General features: G+C 37.7%; 1 protein-coding gene across 2 annotated transcripts in view; it reads right to left on the bottom strand.

The window, feature by feature from the left end:
- AASDHPPT (aminoadipate-semialdehyde dehydrogenase-phosphopantetheinyl transferase) overlaps nucleotides 1-23,238 on the bottom strand; it is a 33,012-nt gene that overhangs the window by 9,494 nt on the left and 280 nt on the right. The window contains exons 1-4 of one of the 2 annotated variants that reach the window (XM_021529358.3): nucleotides 23,013-23,180; nucleotides 22,002-22,227; nucleotides 5,837-5,958; nucleotides 5,005-5,166 (exon numbers count right to left, since the gene is read on the bottom strand). In XM_021529358.3, coding sequence (XP_021385033.3) covers nucleotides 5,005-5,166; nucleotides 5,837-5,958; nucleotides 22,002-22,227; nucleotides 23,013-23,156 — 654 coding nt within the window. In that variant the 5' untranslated portion in view covers nucleotides 23,157-23,180. Of the gene's footprint in view, nucleotides 1-5,004; nucleotides 5,167-5,836; nucleotides 5,959-22,001; nucleotides 22,228-23,012; nucleotides 23,181-23,238 lie in introns of those variants that run through there. The other variant, XM_077781344.2, reaches the window with a different exon arrangement.

Genomic DNA, 23,238 nt, shown 5'->3' with positions numbered 1-23,238 from the left:
AAGGTAGGAGCTGCTCCAGGCATGTGTAGCACCAGGACAACTGTAAAGTTGGGGAATGCTTCTAACAAACATGTATGCCTCAGCTGAGAGGTGCTGGTGAGGAAATAGAACTGTGCCTTTAATCTCTTCAGCACCAAAACTGTGCCTATTTGACAGCGTTAGCAGTGAAGTTTAGAACCCTCACCTACTTAAAAAAAAAGCCCATCAAACTCACATTGTCATAACTTTTTGTGGAGTGCTAGTAAGAAATATTTAGGTTCTGTCTAGATTAAGAAAATATTTAATATAAGAAAAATGAATAAACCTACAGCATAAGAGTACTTTACACATGACTGCAAGAATGTACTTCCTATGGGGTATTTTACTGGGTTTTCCACTCCTTCACTAGGATACCAAACTGAAAGTAAGTCAAGCATAAAGAATGCTATCTCAGAGGTAACCACTTGTACTCAGTGTGAACATTTCCTTAACTTCCTCAGAAATAAGAAAGCCTATGAATATCAAATGTTTGATCAGGTGTTGCTAAACCATTTCTATAGTTCTGGGGTGGCAGTGTTTTGTATTCTTCTAGATGGAAAAATTAGTATATCCCAGTTTAATCACTTCATTTCCCACCCTTCTTTCATTTTTTTGCATGCTCAAGAGGTCAAAGACAGATCAGAACAGAGGACACAGTACAGCATATTCAGCAGTGGCTTACACCTGTCATCAGAAATCTGCAAACAGCTTTAAGCACAGAATTTTCTTTTTGTGAGGTCAAATTATATTCCTTCTTGTTTGTTCAACTAAAAACATACTATAGACACTGTTTCACATATTGTTAGCAAAATGTTTTTTTCATTTCAAAGCTGCATTTAACAGGCAGTGATTGTTTAGATAGATCTTCCCTGCAGAGACCCTGCCCAATGAACAGTGAATGAAAAAGGTTCCATTTCATTTATTTCATATATCCTCTGTGGTCACAAGAGACTTTTCAGCATCTTACAATAAAACATAAGCTATGCCCTTCATCTATCTTTGCTGTTTCACAACAATGCAAATCCAAATGAAATACAGAAAGAAACATCTTTCCTGGCCTGTACTAGTGGCCAGCAAAAACCTTAAGCAATGGAATTAATGAAACATACTGAAACTATAAAAGATATCCCTGGATATATTGCTACACCAGCTTATATAATTAGTATCTTAAATGGAAATAGATGATTAACAAAGAGAGGACAATCCTACAGAATTCCTTCAGGGTAGAGAGTTTGTTTTGTTAAGATTCCTCTCTATAAACCAGAAGACAAATAATGGACTAAAATTTGTTTTGGTCTGCACAGAACAAAAGTGTTGCTAGAACACATGGAGATTTACAATGATCTCATTCCAAAGACTCGGCAGAATGATGTGTCTGGAATTCAAATAATTATGAATTCAGTCAACAGCAGACTGCTTATGATGAAACTGCACCTTTCCAGCCAGCAGAACTGATTGATGAGTGAATCCAGTTGGATTAGCTAGTCTTAGAAATGTCTAGAAAGTCTTAGAAATTTATTCCTGACAATGCAACAGGATTAACTTCCCTTACTGAGAGTGAAAGATGCCAACTACAGTTGCACACAGTAATTACTAAATATGTTTCAAATTGACCCAGATAATCACTCTTTAAAATTCATGTCTGGAAATAATTTATTTGCATATAAAAAAATCAAGCAAATATTTGTTGTGAAAAAATGCAAAAAGTTATCTGTGCAACAGCAGTCCTGTCAGGTGATTCTTAATCCCAGAGCAAGGTTTAAGATAAATCATGTGTTTCCTGTATAAAACAATTGTATCCAAAGTTGAGGTGGGTACAAAGACAAATGTGTTATGCCTCATTTAAGATTCTTCTTTAACATTGATTCCAGTAAGTACTATCCAGTTATTCTTCCTGATCAATTGTACACAACTGGGACTAATAAGAAAAGGCTCACAAATATATTAATCATTTTGCAAATCACTAACTAGGAATTTATTTCTCATAATCTCATAGAATGGCTTATATTGGAAGGGACCTCAAAAATCATCTCAGGGACACCTTCCACTAGACCAGGTTGCCTAGGGCCCATCCAATCTAGCCTTACACACTTCCAGGGATGGGACATCCACAACTTCTTTGGGAAACCTTTTCCTGAGCCAATATAGTTCCAGTGCCAATATATTTTTCCATATTTAAGATCTGCAACAAATCTATCTATCTTATAAACTTACTTTGATCTCTTTAAATGATAGAACTTGTCATAACTGTTTTCAATCAACTTCTTTAATTTTTACTAGAATTAACTATTATTTCATTCTTGTCATAGTAGTAGGCAGCTCATACCACACAGCCTCCTCACTGGCAGGGCACTATGAGAAACTAGAGTCCTTGACTTTGTTTCAATGTGTTAAGAGCACTATTCTCATCCTGAATTCAAAACACAGCACTATGCCTGCTACTAAGAAGAAAATTAACTGTATCAGAGATGAAACTAGGACAATTTTACAAGTTTATGTTCTTCAAAGCAAGTAAATGGAGCATATAGAATTACTCATAATAATAATCATCATCACCATCATCACAATGACTCCATCCTAAATCAACACCCTGACAAAATACTGTTATCACTCTTTACTGGGCTAACTGTCCTTTAGTTATTGCCAAACAAAGTCACCTTTTTAAAATGAGGAAAGCATGTACTGTCTACATGAATAAAGCACAGTCAACATATATAGCAGACATACCTTAAAATTAAATTGATGCTTTTAAACAAAGCTTTTTTCCTCCAACTCCTTCCAAAACAGCTGAAGGGAATCTGTGTAGCAATCTCTAAAGTAATATACAAATAATAAACAAGACCCTAAAGCTAAATCTTTCCATCAAGACCAAACTTGTTTCTGATCAACTGCCTTCCATTCAAGCCAAAAAATGTGGGGTGTGAATGAGGGCAAAGATACTTCAAGCAAAAATAAATCCTTGGTAGAAGGACCACACACAGTCAACTACAAAACAAAGTAGTTAATTTGGATTTACAATTAAATAGGAGAAACCTTTTTGCACTGTTCACAGAAAATTCTATCTCCAATTTGAATTGGCTTTGTTCTGACTGTGAACAGTTACAGGGTGTCTAAATAGTGCCAACTTTGATTTGTTCTGATTCATTAGTATTTCTCTTGACCTTTTAGTCATGACAAGTATAAGGTGGAGGATCTTTTCTTTATCTTTATGAATTTAAAGTTATCTTTTTCATATTACATGGTATTTTCTGAAGATTTCAGAATATTTTGTGCAATTTAAATGGATAAAAATCCCCTTAATTTCTCACCTCTATTTTTAGTAATTTTTCTTCTTCTTAAAACTGAAATGAATCAATCAAAAATGTGATAATTGAATTTTAAACAGTCTTGCTCTCTTTGATTGTTTCCTTTCACTAAAGATATAGTCAGTCCTGAAATGTAGAAGTGAGACATTATATTTTATTATTTGATAGAAAAAGCTCTCTAAAGTAAAATTGGCACAACAGGGAAACTAAGGAAAAGACTGTATCAGAAAAAATGTAGTCTTACAAGTAACTCTTTCAGGTTTCTCAAAATTAGTGTTTTCAACTAAAAAGTTATTTCAAAAATCTGATGAGAAAAAAAAAAGACTTTTCTAAGTATGAAAATGGACATAAAATTTAAAAAAAAAATAGGAAAGACAAAATAGTAAAGCAATGCTTAATTTTAAACTCTCCAGAGACTGGTAACTGAAAAACATTTATTTAATTTTAATGAATGTTGATATTTAAATGAAATTATATCCCACTTGAGCTTTATTTAAAGGAAACTGGACATTAAGCCCTCTCCTTGAAATACAAGAATCTGCCTCATTTTAATGCTGCATTTTTGGGAAGCAGGTGGGCAAGCGTGGGAGTGGAGACATTCCTCAAAAACTGCATGAGTGTTCTAGCAGTAATTACTAAGTAACAAGGAAAATCCAAACAATTAGAAAGCATTTAAGTATACAGGGAGCTATCTGCATCATCATCTTCAGACTATTTCTGTCAATCAACCAGAGGCAAATCAAAGACCAAAATTAGGAGTTCCACCATTCAGTGAAGACCAGATGCTCCACTGGCCATGGGACACTGCAGTAACACAGAAAGTTTTCTGGTACAAGACATATCACAGGCTTTCCCAATAACTTCCTTTGCCAGTGCAATTCCAACTAGTGAATTTCATGGGATACTAATATTGCTATACTATATAGGAATTGAGAAAAGTGCACTTGACAGTTCCATTTTTTGCTTTGTTTAAAGGGATTGAACAAACATGCCTCTGGGGTGTAGAGAAATGGGATTGTAATTTAATTTGGTTTTAAAGCTTGTTTTTTAGGTAATTAAATAATTTGAGATCATTATGAATCAGAATCATATCAGCTGGAAAACACCTTCAACACCAGCAAGTTCCAACTATTAACCAAGCACTGCCAGGTCCATCAGTAAACATGTCCCTATCAGTTTTTTCCCTCTGTATCCTTTAAACTACACAAGATGATACTGATAATTTCTTACCAAATCTGGAAGGCTAGATGTTTTAGTGGTAAGTCCCAATAACTTTGAAGAAGGAAAACACAAGCCCAAACCCCAAGACTCAGATTATTGAGATCAACAATTCTAGACCAACTGATGAAGAACTTTAAAATCTTAGACAAATTCAAGAAATCAGGTCCGAAAATATTTCTGTGAACTTCCTGCATACCTTAGAATGACCTTCCGCAGGAAATATATTCCAGGCACAGGAAAAATGAAAAGACATAACAAATCCATATATGGGGTGTGCTTCCAATCTTAAAAAAAAAAATCTTTAAAATGCTGTAGATTTATATCTTAAGTTTTGATTAATATAAGCTCAATCGGGTTATACAAAAGAAAGAAGTGAAATTGCAATTAAAAAAAAATCAAACATGTAATGCAACGATAAGGAGTTGAGACTGCTTATCACTAATGAAAACATGTTCTTTACCTCAAATGTCCACTCCTCTTCTTTTTCTCCATCCAGAAGCATTTTTGTATCCTTATACACCTTCCCTATTTCCAGTTGCAATGGAGACACATTAAATTCAATTCTTTGCAAGTTAAAGCCAATTCCAACTCCAATGGCCTTTAAGAAGCTTTCTTTTAAGGCCTAAAAGACATAAAAATGCATTTTATTTATACTGGCTACAAACTGTTTTTTAAACTGCTATTTACTGTTCTACAAACATTACTTCTGAGAACACATTGCAGACAAAATAAATTTAAGACTTATACTACTAAATGTCACGGTAGACTGATGAAATTACCAAGAAAAAAAGTTATCAGCATCATTTATACCCAGCCTAACCTGCTGCATTAAAATAAATATGCAATTCAAAGAATGTGTTTAAAACTACTAATAAATCCCACTGGAAATATCAGCTGTACCATGGTTCTCAAAGTTGTTCCGATATTAAAATAATCACTGAAATATAAAGTCCAAGAATATCTTCACCTGAAATAGTATCAGGTAGAACCAGGTGGGCTTAGATTGGATAATGGGAGAAACTTCCTCATCAAATAGGTTTTCAAGCACTGGAACAAGCTGCCCAGGGCAGTGGTTGAGTCATCCTGAAATTATTTAAAATATGGATAGAGATGGTGTTTAGAGACATAGTTCAGTGGTAGATTTGGTAATTTTAGATGTCCTTTCCAACCTAAACCATTTCTATGGAACTACGGAAATATTACATTTTTACTGTAATGAAAATAAAAAAATATATCAGAAAAGAATGTGAGCATTCTTTGAATAGGACTTTGAATAAAAAAAGAAGTATTACCCAGTGCCGATAAAACATATCCAGCTGCATCCATTCATTACTCATTGACTTGATTACATCCCACTCTGTTTCAGTAAACTGTCGCTTCATTATGTGAAAGAAATTTGGAATTGAGCTACTACCTACAAATCAGACAGAGATATTTACAGAAATTGTAACAGAGTAGTAATAACAAGCAAATTAATTACCTCACATTATTGCTCTAGAAAAAACTCATAAGTAAAAAAAAATTATGAACCAACTCTGCTCCACAATTTGAATTTATACAGCCTCAAAGCAGTGAGCTAATGGCTGTTCAGGATGCAGTACTTCCAGCATTCACTAAAAGGCAAAGTATTTAACCAAAGATAATTTTATATAAACATAAAAAAATTATATTCAACTACTAAAGTAGGATATATAGTATCTGGCATCTGACAGCTTGATCTAGTAACATTTTATAAAATAGCATTCTGTTTGTCAAAATTTATTAAGCTATTCTGCCTCCCACCTTTGGATGCTGGAATACAGAAGAAACACTTTTTTAAGCACTTATAGAAGCACAGTTTTCTGAATTTATCACATACATATTAAGCTATTTGGATTTGATTTATTCTGGAAGAAAAATGTGGGTAGAGAGGTGCCCATGATAACAGTAAGAAATATACCAATGGAAAAAAAATTCTCCAAAAAACCCAGCCTCAAACCACCAAACCTTCAAATCCTTAGATTAAATTTAAGCTTCCTCTAAAAATAATCACAGCTCTGTGACACTGCAGCAGCTCTTTGGGGGCTACACCACTTTTCCCCACTAGTCTAAATTTACAAGACACTACAATGTGTGGTTATATTGACCAATGGCATTTCTATAGTACCTTGAAATCTATGGACCTTGTTACAAGCTTGGCTACCCATAGCCTATGTTAATCAGTATCTCATGCAAGCATCCAAGTCCAGCTGGGCTTACAGGTGGCTAAAGAGACAATGGCAGAAAATAACCCCTTTTCTCTAGCAGGGATAATAAAAATTCTGGATAGAGACAATTCCATATATTGAGACAATTTCTTTGATAGGTTACTCAATGTTCTTACTAAAAATACAACATCAGTCATATTTAATCCAAAACATTTTCCCCCTCCCAATACCACGTTACTTTGCAGAATCCACTCAGTAAATAATTTCTTAAGATGCAGATTCTAACTGTAGTTGTGCCAGTAATTCTTTGAGTTGACTGGGCAAGGTACTTTCCTTTTCTATGCTCATGTTCCCCATCCTAAACCAGGGGTAAAGACATCAAGCCTTCTCTATAAAAGTGGTTCCTCTTCTGTTGTGGCGCGGCATGCGCTCCTCGCCGCGGCACCCCGAGCGGTGCCGTGCTGGGCGGTGAGGGAAGAGAACGGGCGGCCGCTTTCCCCTGCAAGCTCTGCAGTTCAGTTCGTGGCACGCGGGGACAGACGAAGGCGACACGGGACTTGGGGGGGAACGGGATGGTTTTATTCCATGAGCCCCAAGACCCCGGCGGGCGGGGGGGCAAAGGTTTTATACAGAACTCAGGAGGACGGGTGTAGGAACAGTAACCAATGAGGGAATAGCAGGGGAGGAGTTTAGGGCAGAACTAACATCTGGAAGCTGAGGAGGGGGCTAGAATGAATGACAGGGAAGGTTCTAGGGAAAGGGGCAGGGAGGATTGGGGGGGGGGGAAACAGATATTAAACAAATATCAAATGAAAGAAAAACACACCACCGCATCTCCCTCTTTTCCTTTACAAAAAGAAGGAGAATTTTGTGGTTTAAGCAAATTAATAAAACATGCAAATAATATAAAATCATATGATAACATTGTAAATTACTTAAAGGACATGAAAGACACATTATTGCATTTATAGGGCAGGAAGAGTAGTAACAGCTTAAATTAGACACAAGACTGCACAAAACTTGCTGTTTTGCTGCTCTGAGTAACAATCTAAAATAATGTAAATAATGTAAATAATTGAAATAGAATGAAATAATTGACAGAAATTAAACTAAAAAATTTAATTAGAATGATTAAAATTACAACTATCTAATTTGAATAAAATAATTAAATGGAATTATTGGAATTAAATATAATAAAAGATCAACTAAATATAACTAATAAATTTTTAAATTTCGCAGCAATGCAGCAAGCCTGAAGCGATATAGTAGCTGAGTGATTCCTGTAGCAATAATGGTTAAACACAGCCTTTAAGTTAAAAAATATCAGAAAAGACTGAATTAATTATAATTACAACAAAACAACTTAATATAAAATCAAATTGTAACATTACATATTATTAAAAAAACATAAATTGAAAGACATTAAAAAATGATAAACTAATTGTGATTACAACATATGAAATATATAAAAACTTCATCTGGAATATATAAAATTGACTTAAATGAAAGTCCAAATTAAGGGTACAAAGCACAGCAGGATTTGTGACTTCATCTGATTTAGAATTTGCTTCGTCGCGGCGCTTGCGATGTTTAGCTTCTCAAATTCTTAAAGCAGAGTCAGCGGATAACGGTGCTTGTTTTAAAGCAGAGTCAGCGGATAGCGATGTGGTTTGTTCAATTTGAATGTCCGTTTGAGAGGTGGGCATAATATCTTGAGTAATAATTAACTGGGATGATTTTTTTTTCTATAAAATATAACTCAACAAACAGATTATTCAAAAATAATCAAAAGCAAAAAGAGGAATTCGTAGTTAAATAAAAAGGAGTATTGGGTAGGGTACATTAAGGAATAGGATAGGGGAATCAGACAATCACTTAATTAGTGATTGCCATGATTAACAGGGGGTATCGGTAAGGGGTGGACCGGGGCGCCGCCATTTCAGGGGGAAGACAAAATGACGGATCCCCAGTCCCGGGTTTCGGCTCCATTTCCTCGGGAGAAGATCCCTCCCGACCTTCCCCCCGGAGGACGAGCCCGAAGAAGGATGGGGGAATATCCAACCCCGCCTCCCCCAACAGGGACTAGCCTCGTGCAGGGACGGTGCAGGGCTATTGGGAGAGAGATGGGACTGGCGGGAAGCCAGGGGCGGAAAAGAAGGGTCAAGGTGGGAAAGCGGGTCTCGAGCGGCGTGGCCAGCGCCATCTTGGGAGGGGGTGCCAGATACACTGCACTTGGCCTGAGCAGTGTCCGGCAGGGCACTTGGGGCGGCTCGGCCACAGCAATCCCCAAGGGAGGATAGGAAAGGGTTTTAGGAAAGTCCGAGGGGATGGGGATATAGGGAGCTTCACAGAAGCAAAAAGGGGAAATTTATAGGAGGGGGGGGGGGCCACCCGACGCAGCTGGATGTCGGCGCAATGCGTGGGTGTAAAGGGCCCCTTTTAACAACTCTCCTATAGCTAACGTGTCGCCCTCTTAGCTGATCCCTACTGGTGTCTTTTCTACCCCCTCCGTCCAGCCCAGAATGGGGAGGGGAGGATAGAGAAGACAACTTTTTCGAGGAGAAGAAAAAGCGATCTAATCTAGGTCCCCACAGAAGACTAGGCGAAGAATAGCACTCAGTGCTAGCTTCCCCCAGAAAAAGAAAACCCACCCGCTTGCCAGGGACATGCAAGGCTACAGCCCCAGTCTGGGCGCAGACGGGGGTTAAAACGCGAGAAAAAAAAAGTGGCAGACTCAGCCGTCCGTCGGGGCGACCCCGCACCCGTATAGCCCACCTTACCTTGCAGGCTCGGACGGAGATGGCTTGGATCTTCTCCTCGACTCGATGGAAAAGTCGCGCTGAAAACTGGGGATGTTCCTTTTCTTTCGGTTTGGCCCTTCCGGAAGCCTGGGTGTTCCCGTTAAACCAAGACTCGTCCCCGAAGCTTTGGTTTCGGCCACTATCAGCCTCCGGTGGTCTCGCTGCAGATGCTGACCGAGGAACCTCTTCTCGGTCAGTCCCTCTTCAGGCTCCCCCGAGCCGCTGCCAAAACCGCTCTCTGTGTCCTCGGGTAAGTCTGCCCGCCAAAAAGCTCTGCAGCCCGGCTGCCCGTGCAGCGCGGCTGCTTCCCGTGCGGGAAGATGGCGAGAACAAAGAGGTCCCGGAGCCTCAATCTTTTTCGCTCGGCGCTCAGCTCCTCATACCATCAGGCAGAGCTTTTACGGCCGTAGATGTTCCTCTTCCCTCCTTCTTCTTCTGTGAGGCGGGCGCCCCCACAAATTTGCCCGTTTTTTTTTACAAGACGAAGGAGGGAACCATCCTCTGCTACCATATGTTGTGGCGCGGCATGCGCTCCTCTCGCCGCGGCACTCCGAGCCGTGCCGTGCTGGGCGGTGAGGGAAGAGAACGGGCGGCCGCTTTCCCCCGCAAGCTCTGCAGTTCTCAGTTCGTGGCGCGCGGGGACAGACGAAGGCGACACGGGACTTGGGGGGGAACGAGATGGTTTTATTCCATGAGCCCCAAGACCCCGGCGGGCGGGGGGGCAAAGGTTTTATACAGAACTCAGGAGGACGGGTGTAGGAACAGTAACCAATGAGGGAATAGCAGGGGAGGAGTTTAGGGCAGAACTAACATCTGGAAGCTGAGGAGGGGGCTAGAATGAATGACAGGGAAGGTTCTAGGGAAAGGGGCAGGGAGGATTGGGGGGGGGGAAACAGATATTAAACAAATATCAAATGAAAGAAAAACACACCACCGCACTCTTCTATAGATATCTAAGCAGTAAATAAAAACAGGTACTGGCAGCAGTAATAACTGATCTAAACAAACCAATATTACACTAAAGCACACATTCAACCATACTGCAAAGTCTGACATACATGTCCCACAAGACGTGGCAGTGACACTTCAGAGCTGCCCTCAATTGCAGAATTTGGAGACAGTTGCAGCACTTAGCTAATGGAATGATCCAGAACAGTCTAAGGACAGGACTAACTCTCCTCTGGAGAAAATAACAATAGAAGAAAAAAGCAACCACAATGTTGCTTTGATGAATTACCAGAGCAAATTCCATATCCATCTACTTACACAATCCAGCATCCCTGAAACAAAAAAAAAAAAACAAAAAAAAAAAAAAAGAAAAAAAAACGTTGGACTTGGAGAAAGGTATTTTCTTTCACCTCTGTGTTGGTATGGCCTATTTTACAGTCAAATAACTACATTAATATTTGCTCTAGACAATAAATTTTTCCCCCTTCTCTCTTTTCTTTAATATTTAAAACAACAGTGGTAATGCTCCAGCCTTTTCGTGTAATTTTAACTACAACATTGCATAATGTCCTGGTGTACCCTTCCTCCTCTATTACTTGCAGAGAGCCCTCCTCCTCTCTATATCCCAGGACTACCAGAGAAAAACTGCCAAGACTACTCACACTACACCACATTCAACATGTAGAGGAACATAAAGGCTCCTGTGTTGTCAGTCCCACTATCCCAGCTTTATCACATGTGGTGAATACACTTGATGCTTAAACCATTTAGTACACCGAGTGCATATCAAACCCATATGCTACTGCTTTCTTCCTCATTGTTCACCCCTTTTCTTGTCCTAAGTTTCTTCAACTGTTCAGCTACCCTTCTCAACACTCATGTTCAAATTCACATAGTGCTTTCCCCTCTGCTCCCATCATTTGTCAAGTTCCTCCTTTGAAAATCTCAGGCATCACTTTGTCCTTAAGTGCACTCACTCCCCATTTCCTTAAGGCAGTACAGTTGCTCTGCTCTGAGGAACAGATCAGGACTTAGGATTCCTGTTCTCCACAAGTTACCTGCAGTACCACAGCCTGCCTAGTCCATTTCCCCATATTTGCTTCACTATCAGAGAAAGACAGATTTACAGAACCATGGGGAAAATGTAGGTTGAAAAAGACCTTTGGAGACCACCTGGTCTAACCTTCTGTTGAAAAACAGAGCCTTATGTTGGGTTACCCAGGACTCTGTCAAGCAGAGTATTTCACCCCTTCTCTGGGGAACCCAGTCCAGTATTCTGCTGATCTCATGGTGCAGACTTGTTCTACAGAGACAGAACTCTCCTTGAAGAAACCTGAGCCTGCTGCCTTTTAGATTAGATTCCCTTCTTTAGAACTTTCACCTCTTCAGGTTCAACAAACCCAGCTCCACCAGCATTTTTACATTAGTAAAGTTCCCCAACCCTCTAATCACCTTGGTGTCCCCTTGCTAAACCTCCTTCAATTTTCCCATGTCTCTCATGACATAGGACATATGAAGGAGACAAAACTAGAAGCAGCATAAAGTTTCTGTTTAAATGCTATGTATTTTGCTTTTAGTTTGATTAAAAAAAAAAACCAGCCTCAAGTTGTGGTCAACTACTTGCCACAATTTATAAAAAACTTCCTTTGAAAGAACTGGAACAAGTCCATATAGCAATTAATTATTTTATTTATTTATTTAAATTTGCATTTGCATTTCCCTTGTCAACTTGTTTCATAAATAAACTGACTTTTTAAGTAAGTACTTCTTATTTGCCTATGTCAGGAAATACAGTTCTTCAAAATAACAAACTAATTCCTTTTAATGCTGAGCATTAATTATATTGCTGACTCTGATTTTAAAATACATGTCTTGTTAATAAACTTCTAAGTACATCATATCCTTAAGAATATCAACTGAATAATCTTTCAAAAATTGCATTCTAGTCATTAAAAATAAAACCTAAACCCAAAGTTAAGCTTCTTCATTAAATTAAAAGCACACAACAGCCTGGAAATTTCAGGAAGAGTGATGAGAGGAAATAGTAAGTGATACTGGAAAAAAAGACTCCGATATTAACCCTGGAAAGTAAACACGCTATATACGGGTAAGTGTGTGTGTTCCTATGTGTGCATATGTGTCTGCATTTTGGAATTTTTGCATGAGCTATTTACATTAATAGATAATGCCATGTTTTCCACTGCAATGACAAGTAGGTTTTTGTTTAATTTTTTTAAACATTAGGCAAAAAAATGCTTTGCATTTTCCCTGTAGAACAGTAATGCTACAGACCAGATATAAAAGACTGATTTTAAAAAGAGGCAGGAGTGAAAAATAAGAAAACAGACTATATTCTCTAGTCCTGTTTGCAAATGCACTGTAGAAATAGTACATAAATATACCATAATTTCCCCCCATTTTTCTACCTGCTAAAGAATTCCAACAAGCTGCAGCTGTAGGAAGATAAAGGCAATCAGAATTATGATCCATGTAAACTCTGATACTATTAATAGTGAAAATTACTACCTATAAGGCTAGTATAGAAATTTTTTACATTTTTACAAACATCAGGTTAATCATAAGTCAGCTTTGGTAATACAGTGTATACTTCACAAAGGCAGGGTACAAACTTGTACCAAAAATTATTAGAACCATGCCAAGCATACTCTTCTCAAAACAATGAGAAGAGTAGATGACTGGCCAGCTTCACTTCAGGTTTTATGAGTTTACAGTCTTCAACTTGGCTTGGTCAGATACAAACAAACTAGCTTATAAAGTTACTCCTGCCAGCTCATTGATCAACTAACCTCCTGAAAAAACACAACAAACAAACAAAACCAAACCCAAACAAACACTCAAAACAAAAATATGAAACAAATATCAAAATGCAAACAGCCTCCTCATCAACTTGAACTGCATAAAAGAAACAGGTCAGTGATTAAGAACTAATACCTAATCAATACAATCAGCTCACTTTCAGATGGAAAACATGGCAGTGTGACACCTCATTCATAGCAAACTAAACAACTGAAGCATGAACAGCTCAATCTACCTAATAATGTGAAACACAAGATAGCTATGAAGCTTCTAAACGAACCAACTGTATTGGATCAATGTTTCAAGTCCTGGACTCTTGGGCTGACAATTCTTTTGGTGTAGGGCCATATTTGATCACATTTTACATCTCTAAAGGAAACCAAAGTAACCTGATACAGAGAAAACATTTCTTCTGCAACAGATTCCCAAGCCCTGTTTATTAATACCAACTAACCCTTGTACAGACGTTTAGAAACAACACAAGGCAAATAATTAGTGAGATAAATTACTAACTTACAAGAACCAGATAGAACATTAACAATGGAGGTTTTCTCAATCTACTAGCTCACACAGCTTTCGTGTGAATTGGAAATTGGATTTACATTCTCTGACCTCCACACTTCCTGTCAGTATCCCACAATTTTCCCAATTACATGTATGTTAAACATCTATTCTCGTCATGTTAACGTTGATGTGTTTTATTTTGGCATACTCCAGAGAAGCACTAACTCTTAAATGACTGAAAACTTGACATTGCCTCCTACAAGTTACTCAATATTTTCCAGATTATAAAAATGTCAACCTGGAAAATTCAATCATAAAGAGACTGAAATAATTTGATAATGTTTGATATTTTCTCTGCAGATAGCATCATTAAATCTCTGCAATATTAGAGAAACTGCTAAGGTTTCAATTGCATTAATGTAGTTGGGTCTAACAGCAGTGATGAAGATTTAAGCAAGCTGCCTTGATAGTCAATGTAAAACAAAAAGAAGAGTCATAATGGCTTAGATAGCTCTAAAACTTAAATGGAAAAATAGTAGCTATGACTTGGTTAAAAAAACCCAAAATAAAATTAAAAGCTGTTAACAGCATACCTCATAGCTGATCAATTTAAAGACAGGTAGGACACTGTCTGCAACATATTCATGCTTTTTGTAATTTATTTTTGAAAATTAAAAAAAAATTCCTGATCCTCTCAAATTTTGTTCAGACTCCAGATTATTTCTACATGTTCTTTCCATGCCAAACATTCAGCTGAAATATACTCTTGCTATTGAAGAGCTTTCAGTCAAACACACCTGGATGCAAACTCATAGTTTTATCTTACCTCTGAGTAGAGAAAATAAAAAAGCATTTTAAATACAAAAAGTATTAATCACTAAGATGACTCAGGGACCTCAAATTCTTTGAGAAAAATGCACTTACAACTAAATAGTGATAGTGATAAACAAGAAAACAAACAGTAATAAAAAAAGTAAGTTTCTTAACTTGTGTTTGTCAAGTGTGTTTTACTCGCATAAGCTCTTTAGAAGAAATTGTATGACCACAGCTAGCAGAGCTCTTGGTAGCCATAATATTTCAACCAAAACAAAAATGACCCCACAAAAAAGACATTTTAATCAATTTTTCATTATAGAACATATATCAAACAGTTACAGCAATCACTGCCTTGCCAGAACAGCAGGAACTCTACTTCCTTTCAACAGTTAGGAAGTTATGCTGCATCACACAACCCCCAAAATCTAAATAAACATAAAAATACACTTTCCTTAATAAAGCAAGTGATGCGAACAACTACAGATGTAAAAAAAAAAAAAAAAGAGGAGGTGTCTGACCATCTACAGCCTTACACTACATTGTACTACCAAGCCACCAGATCTCTGAGAAGTTTTATTACAGTTGATGAAGTAATATACTAGAATGTCTTTCTGCACATTCAGAAATACTGAAACAACTTAATATCATTTAATTAAACTTACAACTTAATATCATTTACTAGTCCAAGAAAATAGACAAGCAAAAAAAAAAAAAAATCACAATAGCAGATCACCATTTCACAGTTCGTCAAGCAGGAAAAGTTAGGTATTTAATGAGTGTAATTATAGGGAATGCAAACCTGTCTTTAAGAAACTAACACCACTGCAGAAGCTGGGGCTGCACTGGAATCCAGATGGTACTTGGTATATAAAATACTATACTGGATAAAAGGGGTGGGGAGGTAGCCAATTCTCAGTACCTAAGTCATCCTCATCTTCCACTTGAATTTTACTACATGATTCACACTTTCTAACACCTCTTTCATCTGACTAATGCAAATTTTTCCTGGGAAGCTCTGCAACCTTAGAAAGCACAAGCTGATTCAAACTGAGCTGGTTTCCCTGAAAGGGTCTGATGAGAGATATCTCCTCTAAATTTGATGTGAAAATAGTCCTCAGTATTGAGACACATACTCTGGGATTGTCCTTCAACCTCATGATCTCCTATGTAGAAAATGCATCCAATGAACAATAGAGTTGCTCTTTAATAGTAGAAGTCAAGACACTGCACAGAAGTCTATCTCAGAAAATGAATTGCACAGCCAAATGCAGTAAAAATATCTCTTATTTTCACACTTAAAACTTTCCCACATCTGTCTGTACACCATCCTTCCCTCTTTTCCTCCTTCATAATGAAGTCCTAAAAACCCCACATGATGACTTAAGTAGTATTATTTAAATTTGGGAATCAATCTCTCCTACATAAAGACATTCTTTAAAAACAAATGAACAAAAATCCAAAGAAACCAAAACCTTATAAAGCCATTTGTTTGGCTTGCCAGCAGATGAAAGACTGTTTGTCCCACTTGACAGCTAAAACCCAGCATGTTTTGCTTTGTTTGGTGTTCCCACAGAGAAAAGACAGCAGTCAACTGGTCACTGGCATGTTGTCCCCCCATATCCCTCCCCTTAACATCACACAAACTAAATTTAGCCTCTACAGGAGCTGTCTTTTATCCAGCCAAAATATACAAGGAAAGATACAAGTGGAAGATAAATGTGCTGCATCATGGCAAAAGCAGAGGCTCACAGATGAAAAACCGATGACCTTCAATAGTCTATTCACCTGTATCAGCTGTATCTACTCTTGTGGATATAATCTCCAAGTGTCTGCTTTGCTTTTATTAAATTTGTTTTTACTAAGAAAGAAAAAGGAAGATATACATGCTTAACACAGAGCCCAACAAGTCTGATGAACAAACCGGAAAACTGTGCAGGGCAAGTAATAACTTTTTAATACACTATAAAATTTGATTTTCTATCAAAATATAACAGAGCACATAATGGCTATGAATGCTTAGATTTCCCAACACCAAACCAATAAATGGCAATAAAACATCTACCTTTGGAACTACCAAATGTCTCCCAATCCTAAAAGCTCCTGAAAACCTGACAAGCAATCTGTCATCTTTATTTAGGAAATATAAAAAATATTTGCCTTGTTGAAAATCAGAATTTCTCTTAGAAAGAAAATACATCAGGAAGATACAGCTGAGCCTATTTATATTACAGTTATTGAGAAAAGTTGACATATTTAAGATAAGTTACTAGCATTTCATAAGTCAGTATAAAAAAAATCTGCAAGTCTGTCTCTAAAAGATTTTCTCACAACTTTGAAACCAGTAAGGACTCCAAATCCTAACACCTGCACAGTCAACATCCAAATAAACTTCTGACAACACAAAATAAAATTGACTTCTATGTTGCAGTCTTGGAACAAATACATGTATCTGTAGAGCTGAAGCTATTGGAACTGGGCAGTGGTAGCAAGAAACTCCTCAAAAGGCAATTTTTAAACACCTACATAGTAATTACATAACCTTAGTCTTTGGATCAGATTTTTCTGCTACACTGTCTTAATTTGGAAAGCCAAAGCTAACTGCCCAAGGCTGAGAAGCACTTTTAGGTTTTTTTAAAAAAATCAGTTCTATGTAGCTGCTCTTTGTGACTGTTTAACTTAATTTCCCAAAACACCTATTTAGCAATAAATTGTGTTTATTGTAAATTCAACGTGCAGAGCAGCGGAAAAAAAAAAACACAACACCAAAACAATCTGACCAGCATTTTTATAGTTACTCTTTATTACAACCATTATTTTTAATAAAAGCTCCTAGTTTAGGATTTTTCTTTTCCTAATTGCTAGTTTTTTCCTCATTTTAAGCATATATTCTTCACAGCCAAATTTTATAGTTCTGCATTTTGCCATCAGTTTATATTTTAATCCAAATGGTTTTACATTTTTCTATTAAGGAAATAGTCATAAAAGATTATTAGTGTTGCTTTGGAAAATAAAGAAATTTTCCTTTAAAGAGGAGATTTAATCACAATATCAACTTTCTTTCACAGTTTTTCAAGCATTGGTGCTTTATCAATTACAGAATTGTGTAATTCTCACTTAAAACTGTGCTAGAAACATGAATAAATCACAGCAATGAAATTGCTATATATTATACATTCTTTAAGAATGCATTTAAGATGGCTGTTTCTTCCCAGTTGCAAACAGAGCAAGAACAAAGAAATGCCTCCCTGTTTACTCAGTGTTAAGTGCAAAACATCCCTGTGATTCTTTAGCTCAACAAGGGTATCAGCTGTTTTAACATCCTTCACATCTAAAAATGATGTTCTTACATAAGTATAAATTACAACTTCTTTGATTTGTAAGAAGTAACATTTAAATCAAACCCTTTGTTAATTTCTTCATTCCAAGCAGTGCACCTACACACCTAAAGCTGCACCATTAGCTAACAATTTGGTGTTTCGGTGTCCTCTAGCAGTAAAAGATTAGACACTGATTGCTGCTACAAGATATACTGAAATACAACAATAAAACTAAAAACAGTAAAAACTTTGTTTAAGGTAAAGGTAAATCACCTTAAGGACAAGAGCACTCTAAAGTACAATCTGATTTGGAATTTGTTTCTAGGTCAGGAAATTTTTATTGAAAAGCTGAAATGAAGCAATTAAATAAGGATTGCAATTCAAAAAAATTGAACATGGCTGCTAGCTAAAAGACATGCCAAATATCTGAACTATGATGTAGGTGAGCCTAACTCAATTAGGCTCAGGGATACACCAAAATTAACAACACAAATTTCAAAACTATTTGGAGAGAGCTTTCCTCCACTAGCTGGACTGAAGTATGGTATTTAGCTTCTTCATGTGGGATTTCTATAGACATTAGACATGTCTCTGATTTGAAGAACTCTATCATCTGCATTACCTCACCTCAATAATGCAATAATGAGAATAAAAAGAGAAAAATAAGCCAAGTTCTTTTTATATTTCCTTGCCTCAGAGAAAACTAGTTTCAAATAATTAGGTGTTTACACATAATAGCCTATTTTCTTAAAAAAGGATTTGTTTGAGTATTTTTAGATCAAATTACTTTTTCTGTGAAAGTCACATGCAGAAAATTTACCCTTTTGTGTTTTTTAGCAAGCAAGCCTAGCATAAAATCAAATATTAATGAGAAAAGCTAATTCTACTGCATGTCAAATATTTAACTCTGGAATTGATATTGGAGACTCCTGGATCAAAGTCAATATAGTGGGATATGTAAGAAAGATTTCAGAATGATTTTCAAAGATATGGAATGAGCTGTTAAAAAAATTCATTAGTGAAAAGAAATGCACTTGCACAGCTGGAAAGCTCTTGAGCCTAAGATCTAAACTTTTTTCAAATGCTCAAGGAAATCTTTATTAAGCTATAATTATTTCCTAAGTCTCTGAAAACATTCTACTTTACAGAGCTTACGTGACTGGTCAATCAACATACCACTCAAACCAAGTCAACACTTGTTGCAGAATTTCTTTTCCATAAGCTAAAAAATCAAACACAAGCTCAGTTTTTTCCAGAGGAGATAAGAGTACTGTGAGAATCCTTCTCATTTCTTTTTTGAAAGGCTTAAAATAAATTCATACACTTTACCTGGCCAAATAATGTCCAGACACTTCTACAAACAAATTTATAGGACAAACAAATTTACAGCGTGCATTTTTCTAAATGACTCAAGAGTTCATCTTAAACTGATCTAAAGTGAAGAAAAATAATAATTGATCTCAGTAATTCTTCAAAAATAGACTGAAAGACTGATTTAAATCTACAATAACCTGCCAGATAACCAAAAGGCAGCAACACACAATACCTGAAGAGGATATTTTCCTTTTTTACCATCACTACAGTATTTACTTCATTATTTAAATAGAGGAAAAAAGGTGATAAACTGTAGCACACCTGTGGAACTTCTATAGAACTGCTGCTTTTTGCAGTGGTAAGAAGAGCTTTTAGCGTGACCTTTAAAGAAGGCCGTGTCTTGCAGTAATTTCATTTCTCAGATTTTAATAAGGAAGCACAAGTAATATGGAAAGAAGCAGCATCTTACGAACATAAAGTAAAACAAACATACATAGGGTGGATGAAGAAGTGACATAAAATGTTTACGTGCACCAGGACTCCTCGTTACATAGTAGCACACAAACAGCAGACTTCTCAAAACTTTCAGCTGCATGATACTCATGTATATCTACACTGCAGATTTTGTATGCTCACTGGTTGAACAATAAAGGAATATAAGAGCTACAATACTAGAGACGTCAATCAAGATGCTGTTGGAGAACACCCCAAGATGAAGAACTCTGTATTTAAACAAGTGCTTGAAGAAAACAAACAAACCGACTCAAATGTACTTTGTTCATAGGGAACTCTTTGTCCTTCTAGCTGTTCCAAGGAAAGAGATTTATAGTGGGTCCACCTTCAGAAATATAACGTACTTGGCAAGTGCAGAACAAGAGCACCACTCAGTGGAACTATCAGAGAAAATAATACTGCTAAAGTCTGTGTTACCTATTCATAGCCCAGCAACAAAAACGAGTTGAAGGTACATGAAATTACATTTCCATTAGTATCTTATTTCATTTTCCAAAAATATAAATTATAATTACAAAAAGGAAGACACAGAGTCACCTGCCACTGTTCAGTTTTTGGAATCACCATCTCCCAAAAACACTAAAGCCTGACTGTATCAGATCTCAAAGTATTACTTAAGTCTTTAGACTTCAGAGATAAAACTTAACATGCTTCATAAAGCTTGTCAGCTAGACATTGACAATATGCCTTTAAAATGCCAGCTACATTTACACCTGCATAAAATACCAGCAGAGGATGTAAGATATCCCTACTTCCACATATAAATTTTTTGTTTTTTCTGTATAAATTTGAATTTTACAGTTCCAAAGAAAAGCTTCAAATACAAGTGCTTGAATGTTTTGGTTTTCACTATTTACCCACTGAAACTTGAAACGTTTTGGAATGAGGAATTAAAATGAGTGCGTCCTGTGGTAAGGCCAGAGGCAGGCCAACCAGAGTGTTTCCATGGGTACTGGGTCCAGGTATTACCTTTTCCATGGCAGCCTGTGGAGTGCTGTGTTTTAGGTCTATGCCTAACCCAGTGTTGATACCACACTGGTATCAGCAGTGTTTGCATGGCATCAAGGCCTTCTCTGTAACTCTGCTCCCCCAGCAAACGGGCAGAGGGTGTGCCAGATGCTGTGAGGAGACACAGCTGGGACATCACCTTGCTTGCCTTGCCTGAGAGAGTTATGATATTCCTGTCACAAAACACACAACAGCTCTGGTGCAGGACCCTCCTAAGGTTGTCCTGTGGCTCCATATGCTGACCACTGTGTTCAGAGTGAGAATCTACAGCAGGTGTGAGTCACAGGAAAGAACTTCTGGTTGCAGTAAAGCTTCTGTGCATCCTAGCTAAACATGATAATCCAAAACTGTACACTTGTAGTTGCTGTTAAAAAGATATAAAGTGATCAGACAGAAAGTTATCCAGTCAGGGTTCACCTGAATCTCTCACAACACAACATACTTTGCAGCATAAAATGCTGGGTAACTCCAAAAACTGTGAAGAAACATTCTCTAAGAACACAACTACTACTGTCATATCTGGTTAAACGTTAAAGGATGATTCTATAAAAAACAGAGTTCCAGTGAATCGTAAGTTCTCATATATTTCTCCTTGAACCCAGTTGTGCTCTAGTGAACACTTGAAAACTAAATCATCTCCATAAAACTGTATTTAAAAATACACTTTGCTACAATCCTAATTTTGACCCTTTAGTTCACTAATCATTTAATGCAAATAAATAAGCCGATAACATGTTCCCTCCTCATGATCCCCTCTCAGTGAGGATTAGAGCATATTCACAGTGAATCTGTGTTGCCAGTTGCCTGACACATAAAATGTGGGACATACATATGGGATAACTGAGTAACACAGTCTGTGGAGTTCTCATGGGGATGGAGCCCATTGTCCCTGTTTGGGAAGATGTCCCTCCTTCTGCCTCACACACAGCAAATCCATAATTAAAGTATCTGCAGATGCTGGTAGTGCCCATATGATAGAATGGTTAATGATTTTATTTTCCCAGGGTTCTACTTCTCTAAATGAGAAATATATCCATATCTGTCCTACAATGCACCCCAAAATAAACAATGAGGAGTGCATTTTACAGCTAGAAATCCCAAACACACAATACATTCATACACTCTCTTCTAATTACACTGAATTTCTAGGACACAGATTGGTTCTCTGGGAAATGTGAAAATGTCCAGTACTCAAACACAGCAGAATCTGCTTTAGTCACCATAATGAATTACCTGGTAAATCAGTCTTCATAATATCAATGCCAACTTGAAGCTCAGGCTCAGCTGCAAGGACTGCATAATCTCCTTGATGAGAGATATTGAAGTTGTAATTTGAGTTGATGCTGAGTAAGTTACTGGCCAGGAAAGGTTTTCCTTTTGGTGTCCTTTGCAAGTGTACTTCATTCCAAGGTATGCACAGCTCTTCTGCAATTAATTTCCTCATCAGTAGGCGACCAGCCTATGAAATAAAATGGAAATAATTCATACAGAACTATTGTGCTACGTGGTTGCTAAGAAATCACCTGCCTAAAAAATGTTGGTTTATTACTGTTGATATCAAGTCATGTATTTTAGCAAAATAATTTAAATTTCTCCCTTTTGTAAAAGCTGTGTCAAGTAAGTTTAAGACGTAAAGTCCATCAGAGTATCAAATACATTGTCACTATTAGCACAATTAACACAAGTCCCAGCCTAGACAAATCACAGTAGTTCTTTTCTATCTTAGTAACTTATTTATGATACTTTATGGCACAAATAAATACTTTTTACACCACCCCAGTAGTAACATTATCTCAACAGCCTTCCTTTCAGTACATCCGTTCACTACCTAGGTGCTAAATGACACACTGAAGACCTAAAAGCGATGAGTAACTCCTTCCAGACTAGTGAGCAGACACGTATTACTGTATTATTAAGCGATATTTAGACCCTGGATCCTGTAAAACAGCTTTATTCTCCTAGTCGTTACCCCGATGTCCTAGGTACAGTCCCTCAGGGTACGCTGATTTTGTCTCCTGACTTGGTATCACGATTTAGAAGTTGTGAAGTCTTTCAGAGTAGCTACTGACAGCAGCCTGCCGTCCCTCTTGGCCTCTCAGTGAGAGCTTCATACTTTTATACAGCCCTTATCCTCTAGCCTTACATCCCTGAAACGCCCTCGCACGGCATGTTTTCCTGACAAATCAGGAACCAGGGCAGCGCTGACTGTGCAGAGAGACAACCGCGTCCCGGCTCCCCATGTACCAAGGCGGCTTTGGCATCGCGGGCAAACACGAACTGGCCGATGCGCTCCTTCTCCTCGGGCTGCACCAGCTGCGCGGCCAGCAGCCACTCGGGGCGGCGGGGCCGCCATGCCCCGCAGGGGAAGGCCCAGCGCACGCTGCCCATGGCCCGGCCGCGCTCCCCGCGCCCGCCCTTCGCCCTGGCGGCAGCCTATCGGCGTGCGGGACGCACGGAGGGCCCCGCCCCC

The sequence above is a fragment of the Lonchura striata genome, chromosome 1, assembly GCF_050655825.1.
Source record: "Lonchura striata isolate lonStrDom1 chromosome 1, ASM5065582v1, whole genome shotgun sequence".
In the NCBI taxonomy this organism is placed as follows: Eukaryota; Metazoa; Chordata; class Aves; order Passeriformes; family Estrildidae; genus Lonchura; species Lonchura striata.
This window is presented reverse-complemented; position numbering and strand designations above follow the sequence as displayed.